Source organism: Fomitopsis serialis, assembly GCF_022376445.1.
Source record: "Fomitopsis serialis strain Sig1Antser10 chromosome Unknown B0H18scaffold_60, whole genome shotgun sequence".
NCBI lineage: Eukaryota > Fungi > Basidiomycota > Agaricomycetes > Polyporales > Fomitopsidaceae > Fomitopsis > Fomitopsis serialis.
The window spans coordinates 109,444-121,443 of record NW_025955020.1 but is presented as its reverse complement, the minus strand read 5'-3'; the positions used below and the strand labels follow the sequence as shown (position 1 = coordinate 121,443).

The window sequence follows — 12,000 nt, the reverse complement described above, 5'->3', positions numbered from 1 at the left end:
AGTGTCAAGAGATGACTCGAGGCAGCGTGGACTTACGTGTGGTTGAAGAACAGGATGATCCTGCCCGGGTAGGAGTGCGCCCCTTGGTGGGTTTGAAGCCGAGTCGGGCCTGGCAGTACGAAAAACCTGTAGAGAATAGATCAGTCAGTATGTAGTTGGTGTTGATAATACATGTGCACATACCACATTGGACCCAGAGTCCGACACGGTGTCATCATTGACTCGTCTCCGCTTCGCTTCTCTCTGCTGCTCGGTCTCCCAAGCGATGCGTGCTTGATCTAATGTTGCTCGGCACTTCTTCTTGTGCTTGGTGAGCACACGTTCATTGGAGAAGGCTTCGGCGCATCCTGGGCATGTCGGCATACTAGATCGACATGAGTTAGTAGGGGTGCATTAAGGAAGAGCGAGGGGCTTCGCACCCACTGGGTCAGACTGCAAAGAACGTGATAAAGGAGTGGATAGGGTCAGTAAAATGTACGGTGCAGTTGAATGAGCGGGGCGGCCAGCAATGTTGGACAGCGCCGCGGCAGTACTTGGACTTCAAGTTGAACTTCAAGTTCAAGGTCGACGCGACGCCCGTTCGAGTCGCCGTGGCAGTGGACAAACAGGACCATTCAAACGAGCATTGTTGCATTGAGCGCGGAACATCGCGGACGTCTTACAGGTAAGATGTGAGCACGTCTAAGATGGCGTCGTACGTCTAACAGGTATATAAGAGCGTTAAAAGATAGTAGGGCCACGCAATCCTGCCCTGCGATCACATGCGCTTGTAGAGCGCTTGCAATCAAATGTATGATCGTGAGAGTCTACAGACGCTGCATTCACTTACCGTTCTGAAGGGGATTCCCTGATGAGAACAGGCTTTGGTAAGTACAGGTGTTTATGTATGATACCTTTGTGCTAACTACAGGGATTTCATACAAACTTATGCCTATATGGCCTGGCGGAAAGCATCCACTCTCACAGCTAATTTCAGAACGATAGTCACTTGCAAACGCGCGCGACAGACGATGACTAAGCGCTCCAACCTTCAAGAAGGCGGCGCGCACCGCTCTTCTGCACCACTGTCGTTCATTGTCTCCTGTCAATTTTGCGCGAGCAGACACAACAGATGATATATGATCTGAAATCTGAATTATGGACCTGTCTCTCTACCATTTACAGTAGTAGTGTAGAGCTACCATGACTCTCGCAGAGTCCGAATAGTTGAACTCTTTCTACATGGCTCGCGACTGGCAAGGCATGGGATTCACTGGAATGTCAGTGGTGTTGTAGAGCAAGGCTGACCAGACACATTCTGCATAATTATTGGTTCGCATCAACCTGATTGCTCACGGGATCGTGTCGTGTATGTCGTTGCGAGGGGCTGGTCCTGGACAGGTCGCTGTGTGTGGAAGATCTCGCGCAGGTTGCAGTGGTGCAGAAGAACGGTGCGCGCCGCTCCCGAAGCGCGGAGCGCTTAGTCATCATATGTCGCGCGCGTTCGAGAGTGACTATCGTTCTGAAATTAGCTGCAATATGTACTTATCTGCTGAACAGACAATTGTACACTGCAATGTTGCCACATCTTGCTACGTCGCTGCATACACGCCGTGCTAACTTCACAGTCTAGTGACGGACCATATCAACGAGCCCGGCCTCCCCCCATCCTCGCTGACCCCCTCCCAGCGCGCATGGCCCTCCTTCAGCACCGCCTCCACCCTCACGGTCCCCTTCTCAAACACATCCCCGTCCCACAGCGCCCTCCAGCTCTCCGGGTCGTGGCACCACATCGGCTCCGCCCGCCACAGGCCCCGCGCGACCTCGCCCCGCAGCCCCTTTCTCGACCGCCCGCCGTGCGCGCCGAAGATCACCGACCCCGGCGCAGGCGAGAGCAGCCCCGCGAGGGACCGTGCGAGCGCGGCCTGCTGGGCCTCCTTGAAGAGATGGAAGAAGGACGAGGCGTGGATGGCGGAGACGTGCCCCAGCAGCGGGGTTAGGGTGCCGCGCTCTTCCAGGGAGGGCGCGGGCGTGGGGGGCGGCGAGTGGGAGGGCGGGCTCTGCTGGAGGAAGGAGGGCGAGAAGGCGTCACCCGCGAGGAAGGGCACTGGGAACGTCTCGGGGCTGTCGTTGAAGAGCTTGTGGCCGAGGTCCCAGAACGCTGGTTGGGGTGAGTGAAGTGCGTTGATATTGGAGCGGGCCCTTACCAGCGTAAAGGTCTGAACCGATGGCGTTTGCCACGGGAAAGCCGTCCGCTACAGCCTTGCGGATGTCATTACCGACTGGGAGGGTGATTCGTCAAACAGGCGGCACGCCCCTGTGAACCTAAAGCACGCACAGCAGCAGCCTATGTCCAGGAAGAGCGCGCCCTCGCGCTCACGGCCCAGCTTCAACAACTGCTCATATGCAGGCATGCGCGAAATCTTCAGCCTAGCGCAAAGCAGCGCATCAACGCGCGCCCCTCGAGCTCAGACCGACCCACCTACTTCAAGAAGCTAAAGTTCTGGACGCATCTGTACTTGTGCACCTGCGCGCGGAACTCGTCAGCCGTCCGCGCAGTCTGCCAGTCTACCAATGAAGGTGAGCGACGCACCGCGAACGCGCCCGCCTGCACCTCCAGGATGTGTTCCTTCAGCCGCGCCTCCTCCTCGATCCCCGTGCGCGACCTGAGGAACGCGCGCGCTTCTTCGTCCAGCGTGCCCCACGTCTCTTCGAGGATGCGCCGGGCCTCTTCGTCGTTGCTCGCCATGATCGGTTTGACTCGACGCTATATGTAGGATCAGACAGGAAGGGCTCAGTGTTACCTACACGGGCCTCTTAATTGTATTGCGTTTTGCGACTCCGAGGTGGACGGCACGGCACGGCGCCGGCTTCTGCAGAGCGCGACATATGGCGAGGCCGAATGGGTCAACGAACCGGCATCACCAACAGGTCTGCAGGGGCCTACTGCGGCCTATTGATAGCACAAGCTGGACCTGCGGGCACGCTAGGTCAGTTATGGACAGATCGACTGTACTGGATGCTCACGTTGGCGAGACTACCACGCGCACATATACCAACAGCATGCATGCCCGGGCCCGTCTATCCTCGACGTGAGTGGTCGGCGAGGGTACATCACAGTGGAAGGGGGCGATAGCGGTTGCTCATTCCTCGTCTCGCAGACCAGTACGCACCTTCTGTCTCTCCCCGACATCGGTGTTCCTCCGTCACGAACTACTCAGCTCGATCGCTCCGCGCCCTCCTCCGATCGCCGAACCCTCAACCATGCCCCGATACTTACGGGCCGCTAAAGCGCTTCTCTACTGCGGGAGTATAGACAGGTGCACAAACGGTGGGATAGGGAGGAGGTATCTGGATGCAACTCTAGGTTACGTATACATATTTTTGCGCTGTGCGTCCAATGACGCGTAGTGTTCTAGCAAGAATACACTCAACATTCCTTTCTCTACTATGCTACAAGGTCATGACTACTTATGCCCCAAGATTCATGTTGAACCCTCGCAAGGTAAACCAGCGAGCTCAAGGCTTCTTCTCATAGTTCCCCGAGTCCAACGACTCGGACGCGTCCCCCTTGACACGCACGCCCGTCTCTGCGTACGGCCGGTTCTGCTCCGCCCACGCAACGGCGTCCCGGCGACCCTTCTCCACGTCCACACCTAGTGTACCGAGTTAGCGTGCATGGCACTGAGAGCAAACGAGCGGTGCGAGACACACCGAACCAGATGACAAGACTGGCTGCGGTGCATATGGCGACGAGGAACGGGAAGCCTTCCCAGTTGTTCTGCGTGCGGTTGATGATGGCCTGGATGACGTTCGGCCCGATGATCGACGACGCGCGGTTCGACAGGCCGAACAATCCGAAGAACTGGGGGACGTCAGGGGGTCGCGTCAGCCTGGGCACTGGCATGGAGCGATGACGCGGACGGGCGTACCATGTTGTCGAAGCCCGGCGGCGCGAGTTCCGCCATCATGGTCTGCGAGTAGGAGTAGTACGGGGCTTGGAACAGACCGAAGACAGCGTTCCACGCCCTGTGGTGCAGTTCCATGTGAGTCGATAATGTGAAGAGAAGACACGGATTCTCACCAGTACTCCCAGACTTGGTGGAAACCAAACCTCGTGGTCCACAGTCCGATCATGCCCCAAACCGGAATCAAGATCGTGAAGACATTTGTGGCCATGAACTGTGAAGGGCACCGCTCAGTGCTGTGTCCGTCTGAGACAGACTTGGAGGTGGCTACTCGCCATCTTCTTCGTCGAGATCTTCCAGTACCTCTGGATCCACCAGAAGCCGATGGTACTGCCGATGCCACAAGTGTGAGCTCATCCCGGCTACATATGTATGTGCGCTTGTTTTGCGTACCTGGCAGTGGCAGTGAAAGCCTGCGCAAAGCTAAGGTACGTGCTCTCCAGGAAGGAGAATCGAACTGGTCGTTCTGGCAAATGGAGATGAGCGTGCCGGTGGTGTTGAGGCCCTACAGTGTGGTGAGATGCCTGAGACGACGCTAAGGTTGACAAGCGGACTTACATCAGATAAAGGAAGAACGCGAAGAGGTACATGAAGGTGTACGGCAGCTTCCTCCATTGCCTCAGGACGAGCCAGATCTATCGCGGATCGGACGCGTCGATGCAAGCACCGGTTAGGGAAGGCAGCCTGACGCACTTGCTTCCACCCGATGGTCAGGTAATGCTCCCCCGGAGGAAGCGGAGGTCCGGGTCGAGGCTGTTGGAAGATGACTGCAACTGGTAAACATCATAGTGAGGGCATCAGGGTACGCGATTTACTCACACCACCATGCACTGAGGATCACCCCATACATGTTGGTTCTAGATCGAGGTGAGATCGATGCGGTGGAGAGCGCAATCCATGAGCACTCACAGAACTATCGTATAGTTGTCGACCAGGGCGTTGTTCGCGAGAGGCAGCAAGACCGACAGATTCAGACAGAGGACGAAGATAAACCCGATGTTACTGTGCCACTGCATCGCTCATCAGCGTACATAGGCAAAGCAGCACGATGACGACACGCACCGCGCTGATATTGCTGACCCGGTTTTTCTCTAGGCTCTCCTCGAGCTCGTACTCCTCTCTGGAGATCTCCCGGTTCTCGAGCTGTTCGCGCAGGTTGCGAGCATGCGGAGTGTTCGCGCGAGCCGCGGGAACACTGCGGCGTAGAAACGAGGGTCGCACCGTATGAGACGTAGGATAATATGTAGAGTGCCATCGCAGCTTCCCATCGTGAGGGTTCTGCGAGAGGGTGCGCAGTTAATGCGCACGATTCCAAGGAACACTGTGAGAAGCGTACTCGTAAGGGCCATGCTGGCGAACTGGGCAGCCCAACCGATGACGGTAACGACGAGCAGCAACCACCGCCCAAACGTGCTGTAGTCGGCTGCTGAGCTGATCGTTGTGAACAGGATGGCATGATCTACAGGGGTCAAGCGGGGATCCGTCACAACCTAGTATTCGTTACGTACCGCAAAGCTTAGACCGTTTGCGATCAGCACGACAGAGCTGACAGACTTGGTACCGCTTCCCCAAGGGAGAACGCATTGCTCAGAGTTTGTGCATGTAGACCCCGGGCCTTGGGAAGGATCCCACCCAGCAGACGTTGCCTGGCTCTGAAAAAGAGTCAAGAAATAGACTAGCATAGCCAGTGATTAACGATTTTGTATTCCGACGTTATGAACAGACTTACTGATGGGCCCAACTCCCTTGATCTTTTATTTAGGAAGGGATATTCAACGCATACTGAAGATAGCTCACGTTATCTCCGTTGTAGTACACTGTACAATGGAAATAATCGGTTTTGAATGTGCACCAATGTTATGAGTAAGATCAACGCACGGTAGTAACTCCAGAGCTCCTGCACCGATTGCTCTTTGTTGAGATATCTTACGGGGTACAGCATATTATGTACGCACCTTCCGGGTCACCACAGGCTCTTCCCTCTTCATCGGAGTAACAGCTACTACCTCAACCTCCATATCTGAACTCTTGCTGAGGTTGTTTACCTCCACTCCGTTTGGATCCCTGACAGAGGTGACGGTCTCCACTCGCATGGGTTGGGACATCCTGCGCTAATAGACGGGAGTCGAGGCAAATGATCACCTCAACAAGGGGCAGCAACAGTGCGTAGGAGGGGCCAACCCCGCTCCGTCTTACGCTGCATAAAGCGCTAATGTTCGAGGAGTACGGGCCCTTTCAGGGCTGGATGGACGACTTATCGAGGCATGGATGTTTCGATGCTTCAGGCACAGAAGGAGTGGATGCGAATAACGAGATAGAGGACGGTGTCATGAGCACGAAGATGCACTTGCGTGTCCGGAATGGGCTTGATGGTCCTGTAACAAGTATTCGTCCTCAAGCTCTTGCGCGGACAGCGGCAACCTTAACAAGGGGCTTGTTATCAGAAGTCTATAAACATCACAATGGCACCGGGCGTCAGCCACAAACCAAACATCCCAACTTGAACCGTCCACTCACCTGCCCGCGCCAATCGCGACGTTGTGACAATCAGTATTGCCATATCTCACGCTGCATATACACTCATTGCCCATATCGATGCGTCTTCTCATCCTCGGCGGTACCGGCCCCACTGGCATTAAGACGATCGAAGAGGCGCTAGCAGCCTCCCATACAGTGGTCATCTATGCCCGCTCACCTGGAAAGATACCCGACGCGATCGCCACCGATCCTGCGGTGACCATAGTCGAAGGGCAGCTCACCGACCGCGAGAAACTCACCGAGGCAATGCAGGGTGTCGATGCCGTGCTCTCTGCGCTCGGACCGTTGGGGCCCTTCCACCCCAGCGACACACCTCTCGCCCACGCGTACAGCCTCGTCATCGACGCGATGAAGAAGCAGAATGTCGCCCGCCTCATTGCGCTGGGCACGGCGAGCATGAAGGACGAGCACGATCGGTTCAGCATCGCCTTCTCCGCTCTCGTCAATTCGGTCGCTATCTTCGCGCGTGGCGCCTACAAGGACGTCGTCGCCATCGCCGAAGTGATCAAGTCGGAGGGGGCAGAGCTGCAGTGGACGATCGCACGGGTGCCCGTGCTGACCAACCACGATACGAAGGAGGTCGTGGCAGGATATGTCGGCGATGGGAAGACGAAGACGACGCTCGCCAGAGCTGGCTTCGCGCATTTCGTCGTCACGGAGCTGGAGAAAGGGGAATGGTATCAGAAGATTCCTATGATTTCGTCACCTTGAGTTGCATCGAACGAACCATAACGGGCCTTCAGGTCATTTTCCTCTGCCATCATTCTCCTTCGCCGCTGGAAATTATGCATTGTTCTTGTATTTTGTTTGCGAACTCCCCAAGGATTCGAGATCAAGTCGAGGCGCAGTCATATATAAACCACCAGGGGGCATCCAGGGGCAGCAAGCTACGAACATTGGGAATGAGAGCGAAACGAAGAGACGAGGGACCTGCGCCGAATTGGAATTCATGAGAGCGTCCACGCCATAACAACGTCACGAGATCTGTGACAGAACGCGTCGCGTCGAGACTCGACGACGAGTCGCAAACGAGTCAAGACACATGCTGGTTGTAACTTATTCATATTATAAGGCATCTTACCTCTCCCTCCGTCTCCTTCTCAACCCCGCACGCACGCACATACCACCCCTAAAAATTGCGATGGTCTTGGTCTCACATCTACTGGCTTTGCCAGTGAATGTGTGCTCGCCGCGGTCCTAGTACACGGCATAGCGCAGAATGTACGAGCACACTTGCAGATGTCCTCCTCCTCCTCCGTCATAGAAGCTCGCTGGCGGTACGCAAACTTCCGCTATTTACGACTTTGTGACCTCCTTCGCGGAAGGGCCAGCCAGTCCCGCAGGCTTCAGAACACATCTGAGCGACATCGGCGTGGCTGATTGCGCGGGCATAAAGCCTCAACGGCGACGAGATGAAGAACACATGTTCGTTGGCGGCCTCGATCGCGCAGGGTGCACCGGGCATAACGGATGGGAACGACAGTCGCAGCGTTTCGGCCTTCTCTACTTGGTCATATCGCCCAACATGTACAAGACCGCTGTCAAAACAGTTATCGCTGGTATGTATGACTCTGAGTCAATTATTGCGTCGATGGTGTCGTGCGGAAAACGGCTACCCGAACGGAGGCCCCTGTTCCTCGCGGCCACAGTACTAAATCTCTCGCCGAAGCAACGCCGCGCACACGCCGCCCTCTGAATCACATCCACCGCTCAACTTTGGCTGTGTCCCTCCGTCACAGCCTATAGCAATGTCCTCTCTACTTCGTCCCGTCAGCTCAGCCATCCAAACGCTCTCAGGTGCGCGCACTGTCCGAGCACACGTGAACTACATGCTGGGCGCTTACACGATCTTCCTGACAGGTGCCTTACGGTCGCAGAGCAGCGCGTTATCGTCCGCGCCATGGCCTCTTCGCCCAACGACGCGCTGTTCGAGCACATCCTCGTGCTGAACGTCCCTCTCCCCGACGCACATCGCGCGCTCCTCGAGAAGTATGCCAAAACTATCACGCATATACCCGCAGTGCGCACGCCTGGGTCTGTCCCCGATGTGAGTGCTCCGAGTCATGCCCATGTTGCGTGCGATTGTTCACGATGCGACGCGAACTTGCAGGAAGAGTTCCGCAAAGCGACTGTTATTTACGGCTACCCCGCGGGGCTCAAGGACTGGGCGCAGGTCCCGAACCTCAGGTTCATCCAGCTCGATAGCGCTGGGGCGGACAGCGTCGTCCGCGGGGCGATGTGGCACGATGAGCAGGCCGAGCGGGTCGTGATGGCCACGGTCGCGGGGGTACATATGGCGCCGATCTCGCAGGTGCGTCCATCCGTGCTGCTTTCATGTCGGGCGGGTGATGGTGCTGAAGGCTACGGAATGTAGCATTTCATCATGACCACGCTCGCGCTATTCCACCACCTGCAGGAACAGATAATTGTCTCGCAAGTAAGTGCGCACTTATAGTCACTGATATTTGCGTTCCTCTGTTCCTTCCGGGACTTCTCGCTCGTCCCGTCTCCTCTATCGCCAAACCCTAACCTTGTTCCGACACTTGCGAGCCGCGAAGCATTCGCCTACATATTCGATGAAGCGAAGAGGAGCTGAGCTTATACACGGGCGCATCTACAGGTGGACAAACGCTGGGGCAAGGACGTCGAATTCGGTGGGCGGATGTTCGTCCAGGAACTGAGAGGTAAGACCGTAGGGGTACTGGGATACGGACACGTACGTGATCGTCGTTGTCTTTGCCGTCGTCATTCACCTCACACTCGTGCTAGATCGGACGCGAATGCGCACGCCTCTCTGGAGCATTCGGCGCGAGGGTCTTCGCCGCGACAAGCGATGGCCAGAAGAAGTCACAAACGGGCTTTGTCGAAGACGGGACGGGGGATCCCGACGGGGGTATCCCGGAGCGGTGGTTCTCGACGAAAGACGAGGTGTCTTTCAAAGAGTTCCTGTCGGGGTGCGACGTGCTCCTGCTCGCGCTGCCGTCGACAGGCGCGACACACCACATCCTGTCGACGACGACAATCGGTTACCTGCCCTCGCATGCAATTATTGTGAACATTGGGAGAGGCGACGCGATTGACACGTATGTCTCCCATGATTGTCACACCTATGGGCAGGGAGTAACATATGTGCACAGTGATGCTTTGCTACGAGCCCTTGATGACAAAAATCTCGCGGGAGCTGCGCTTGACGTCGTCGAGGAGGAACCGCTCCCAGATAACCACCCACTCTTCGGTAGGAAAGATGTCCTCATCACGCCGCATTTGAGTGGTCGGACAACCATGGTACGTTACATTCTTCCTGAACAGTTTCATGTCGCTGACATTTGTTGTTTGATAGTACTTCGAACGAAGCATACAGATCTGCGTCGAGAACTTGCGACGGCTGAGGGAGGGCGACGAGGTTTGGAATCGGGTGGACTTCGCAAGAGGGTACTAGACGCATGTGAGGGGTCTCCAGACTTACAATTAGATGTATGCTACGCAGTTATAAGACAATGGATGATCAGTGACTATCAGAAAAGCTACCCAAACTCCAGCGCCAAAGTCGCGGTACCGAAGTGCCCGATCGGATCGTTTCCCAAATAAGGAAAGACGCCCGCCTTTGTGCCAAAAATAGCACTCACCATCGACTCGCCATTGTCCTTTGTTCAAAGCGCCCATCTGGACAATAGCTGCCTATTCCGCGCTCGGCCCGCCGCCGCAGGTCTGCCAAACATTGCAAAGTTATTGTTCTGCAGACGTGAAGCTTTGTTGCAAATAACGGCATGAATATGCCGGGCCTGAGTGGGAACAGCGCCAGGCATGTATAAAGACTACTTCAGGACCAGTGCTGGATTCCCCATCCAAGCCTTCCAGGTCTTGTCCTACGCTCTCTCCTACGCGGCTCTTGCTCACGTCTGCGGTGCTGGTCGCTCTCGCTTTTGCTCTTGACCTGGTGTCTTAGTTCACGACTGACTGACTGACTGACCTCCACATCCTACAAGCAACGCCCCGACTGCACATTCCACACGTCGCAACTCCCGAATCACTAGATTGAAAAAATGAAGTTCTCTGCTGTTTTGGTTTTGTCTCTGGCCACCGCCACCATGGCGCTGCCCCGCCACATACTGTCCCGAGACAGCGGTTTCGCGTTGCAGAATGGCCAGCAAGCGATGGCTCAAAAGTGAGTGACGATCACATGTGACATCCTGCGTACGAAGCCTGACAATGTGGTCCTCTTTCAGCGCGCAGTTCGCGAGCCTGACGGCTGACTCATCCTGCACAACTGGCACTGACGCATGCGTCAACAACTCCTTCGCGCAATGCCTTGCCGGCAAATACGTACTCCAGTCGTGCGGAACCGGACTGATGTGCGTTGTGTCCTATCTTCGCTGCAGTCAGGGACATTGACCAATCCGTGTAGCTGCGCTGCGCTTCCGCTCGTCAACTCGCAGGGCACGAGCATCACCTGCACGACACAGGATGACCTTCAACAACGCATTGCTGCTACCGGGGCCTCGTCATCTTCGAACTCGACGTCTTCTGCGGCGTCCTCTGTCGCGGCGAGTGCTACCGGAGGTGCTGCGACCAGCGTGTCCGCGTCGGCTGCGGCGCCGAGTAGCACTGCTACGGGCAGCGGAAACGACACTGCCGCCCAGTCCTCGCTCACGCTCCTCGACTCGCTGATCAACACCGGGTTCGAGGATGACGGCACGAACGAGTAAGTGCGCTCTTTGAGCGACAGTGTGCCCTCCCTAATGCGACGCCCCAGGTTCAGCTCCGATCCGGCGAAATCGCCTCCATCACCTCCTCCAATAACTTCATCAACTACTGCTCCACCGTCAACCTCCCGCTCACGAACGGCACGCAGATCAAGGCGGGCTCGTGCAACGCCGCGCCGATGGGTGCCATCGCCGCCACAACCGCGATGCCCTCCGCCAAGTTCGTCAACCCGCCGAACCTCGGGACCGTCCCCGCGAACACGAACTTCACCGTCGTCCTCGCCATCCGCAACCTCGAGACGGGCTGGTTCGTGAACCCCAACACGAACTACTTCGCCGCGCCGCAGCAGGTGAACGCCAGCACGGGCCAGATCCTGGGCCACAGCCATGTTGTGATCGAGGCGATCACGAGCATGAACCAGACGGACCCGACGGACCCGACGAAGTTCGCGTTCTTCTCGGGCCTGAACGCGGTCGCGGAGAACGGGCAGCTGTCGACGACGGTGAGCGGCGGCCTCCCGAAGGGCACGTACAGGATGGCGAGCATCAACGCGGCGGCGAACCACCAGCCGGTGCTCGTAGCGGTCGCGCAGCACGGTTCGCTCGATGATATGGTCTAGTGAGTCTTTCGCGGTTATGTCGGGCGGCACGCGCTGACCAGCCGCGCCACTAGCTTCACGGTCCAATGAAGAGCTTGACGCTCGACTCACGAACAGGACGACACATTTTCAGTCAACCCTATCGCTCGTTGCACGACGATGCGGGCATTCGCTTGACTTGACGCTCTGGTGTAGCTCTAACATTATTGCACT

At 56.6% G+C, this 12,000-nt stretch overlaps 5 protein-coding genes across 5 annotated transcripts; 3 read left to right on the top strand and 2 right to left on the bottom strand.

Annotated features, from left to right (window-relative positions):
- Positions 1-1,601: 1,601 nt before the first annotated feature.
- B0H18DRAFT_880126 (uncharacterized protein) lies at positions 1,602-2,728 on the bottom strand (the record flags this gene model as incomplete). The annotated part of the gene is made up of 5 exons (XM_048040742.1): positions 1,602-2,140; positions 2,187-2,261; positions 2,318-2,409; positions 2,466-2,506; positions 2,573-2,728. The coding sequence occupies 5 exons, from the start codon at positions 2,726-2,728 to the stop codon at positions 1,602-1,604; spliced, it is 903 nt and encodes a 300-aa protein (XP_047890810.1).
- A 686-nt stretch (positions 2,729-3,414) lies between these two features.
- On the bottom strand, positions 3,415-6,187 carry B0H18DRAFT_1021029 (autophagy-related protein 22-like protein). The gene is made up of 20 exons (XM_048029516.1): positions 5,903-6,187; positions 5,826-5,844; positions 5,745-5,764; positions 5,677-5,692; positions 5,452-5,622; positions 5,284-5,406; positions 5,158-5,225; positions 5,010-5,090; positions 4,857-4,957; positions 4,767-4,804; positions 4,641-4,714; positions 4,506-4,582; positions 4,479-4,482; positions 4,406-4,452; positions 4,341-4,382; positions 4,223-4,277; positions 4,064-4,161; positions 3,912-4,008; positions 3,694-3,844; positions 3,415-3,635 (listed from the first exon to the last, which is right to left on the bottom strand). Exons 1-20 carry the CDS (start codon positions 6,050-6,052, stop codon positions 3,499-3,501), a joined length of 1,569 nt encoding a protein of 522 aa, XP_047890809.1. The 5' UTR covers positions 6,053-6,187; the 3' UTR covers positions 3,415-3,498.
- Positions 6,188-6,441: 254 nt separating this feature from the next.
- On the top strand, positions 6,442-7,518 carry B0H18DRAFT_1021027 (NAD-P-binding protein). The gene has a single exon (XM_048029515.1). The coding sequence runs from the start codon at positions 6,543-6,545 to the stop codon at positions 7,194-7,196; it is 654 nt and encodes a 217-aa protein (XP_047890808.1). The 5' UTR covers positions 6,442-6,542; the 3' UTR covers positions 7,197-7,518.
- A 713-nt stretch (positions 7,519-8,231) lies between these two features.
- Positions 8,232-10,008, top strand: B0H18DRAFT_560275 (uncharacterized protein). The gene is made up of 8 exons (XM_048038607.1): positions 8,232-8,282; positions 8,346-8,532; positions 8,596-8,796; positions 8,860-8,922; positions 9,106-9,201; positions 9,255-9,568; positions 9,623-9,770; positions 9,826-10,008. The coding sequence occupies exons 2-8, from the start codon at positions 8,386-8,388 to the stop codon at positions 9,922-9,924; spliced, it is 1,068 nt and encodes a 355-aa protein (XP_047890807.1). The 5' UTR covers positions 8,232-8,282; positions 8,346-8,385; the 3' UTR covers positions 9,925-10,008.
- A 520-nt stretch (positions 10,009-10,528) lies between these two features.
- B0H18DRAFT_880090 (uncharacterized protein) lies at positions 10,529-11,808 on the top strand (the record flags this gene model as incomplete). Its single annotated transcript, XM_048040739.1, has 5 exons — positions 10,529-10,650; positions 10,712-10,837; positions 10,891-11,187; position 11,212; positions 11,245-11,808. The coding sequence occupies 5 exons, from the start codon at positions 10,529-10,531 to the stop codon at positions 11,806-11,808; spliced, it is 1,110 nt and encodes a 369-aa protein (XP_047890806.1).
- Positions 11,809-12,000: the final 192 nt, after the last annotated feature.